General features: G+C 39.9%; 1 protein-coding gene across 1 annotated transcript in view; it reads right to left on the bottom strand.

The window, feature by feature from the left end:
• LOC107083711 (proto-oncogene tyrosine-protein kinase Src-like) overlaps nucleotides 1-1,151 on the bottom strand; it is a gene marked incomplete at its 3' end in the record, with an annotated part of 66,929 nt that overhangs the window by 21,476 nt on the left and 44,302 nt on the right. The window contains exons 2-3 of the mRNA XM_015373132.1: nucleotides 855-1,116; nucleotides 678-774 (exon numbers count right to left, since the gene is read on the bottom strand). Coding sequence (XP_015228618.1) covers nucleotides 678-774; nucleotides 855-1,107 — 350 coding nt within the window. The remainder of the gene's footprint in view (nucleotides 1-677; nucleotides 775-854; nucleotides 1,117-1,151) is intronic.

The raw sequence follows: 1,151 nt of genomic DNA, 5'->3' as shown, positions 1-1,151 counted from the left end.
AGATTAAAGTCAGAATTCTGAGAAAAAAGTCAGAATTCTGACTTTTTTCCCATACTAAACTGAAATAAAATTTAAAAATCTGTTAACTTTTTTTTTTTTTTTCCACTGGCCCTAATCCTCTCCCGTAGATAACGACCAACCAGCTTCACCAATCAGAAATCTGAGTCTACTTTTGATGCTAGTGCTAAAAGATTTCCTGATTTGTCAAACTAATGCTAATGTATAACTTCACATGATGCTCCACATTCCTCATTTTATTAAAGAAAGTGCTTCTTGGAAGAGTTTTCATAAAACACAACTTGTTTCTCATAATTTTAGGACTTTATTCTCTTAATATTACGATTTTATTCTCGTTATTGTATGACTATTCTCACTGTGACATTTTTCTTGTAATATTACAACTTTATTCTCAAAATTTTATGACTTTATTCTCGAAAGAGAAGAAAATAATCTCCAGTTTTGCCCTAATACTCCGTCATACTTCAGTGGCTGGAAGTTGGCTGCTATTCGGCTATTTTGAATTAACGCCTACTGTAGGTTGACTGAATATTTAGGAACTATTTGACTCCAAGCTTTGTGCTGATGAATATGATCCTGATGGAGACATTTTGGGCAGGAAAAAAAAGCTAAAGAATGTCCAAAATCTGATTTGTTAATGTTTCCTTTGGTCATCTTACGTGTTATTTAGGATCTGTAGACGCTCCCCCTTCTTGAAAGACAGATCCGTCTCTGTTCGAGACTCGTAGTCGTATAAGGCCACAAATGCCGTCACACCTTGTGTGGAAAGAGAGAAACGAGCTTTAATGAGCTGCTAAATGATAATTATATAAACAGAAAAGGTTGAGACGTCTCACCCGCCAGAGTTAATCTGTTAGAGGAAGAAACGCTGTTATTGTCCACGCCTCCAAAAAGAGTGAGTTCAGCGTTATTGGTCAGTGACTGATTATTACTGAGTCCTGTGTCCACAGTCGGGCTTCGGTTGGGTGTCGCCGACTGTTGAGCGGAGCCGTGGTGGTGACCGCCAGCCCCTCCACCCGAGCTGTTGTTACTGTCCAGGCTGCGGGTTCGCTGGCCAACATCTTTAGGCTTACTCTTGGACCCCCCCATCGCCAAGACCTGTAGGGCATTAGGCAAAGGTTAGAGAGTCAATG

This window comes from Cyprinodon variegatus, unplaced genomic scaffold (assembly GCF_000732505.1).
Source record: "Cyprinodon variegatus isolate N-32 unplaced genomic scaffold, C_variegatus-1.0 Scaffold81, whole genome shotgun sequence".
NCBI lineage: Eukaryota > Metazoa > Chordata > Actinopteri > Cyprinodontiformes > Cyprinodontidae > Cyprinodon > Cyprinodon variegatus.
The sequence above is the reverse complement of the archived record's forward strand: the minus strand, read 5'-3'. Positions and strand labels throughout refer to the sequence as shown.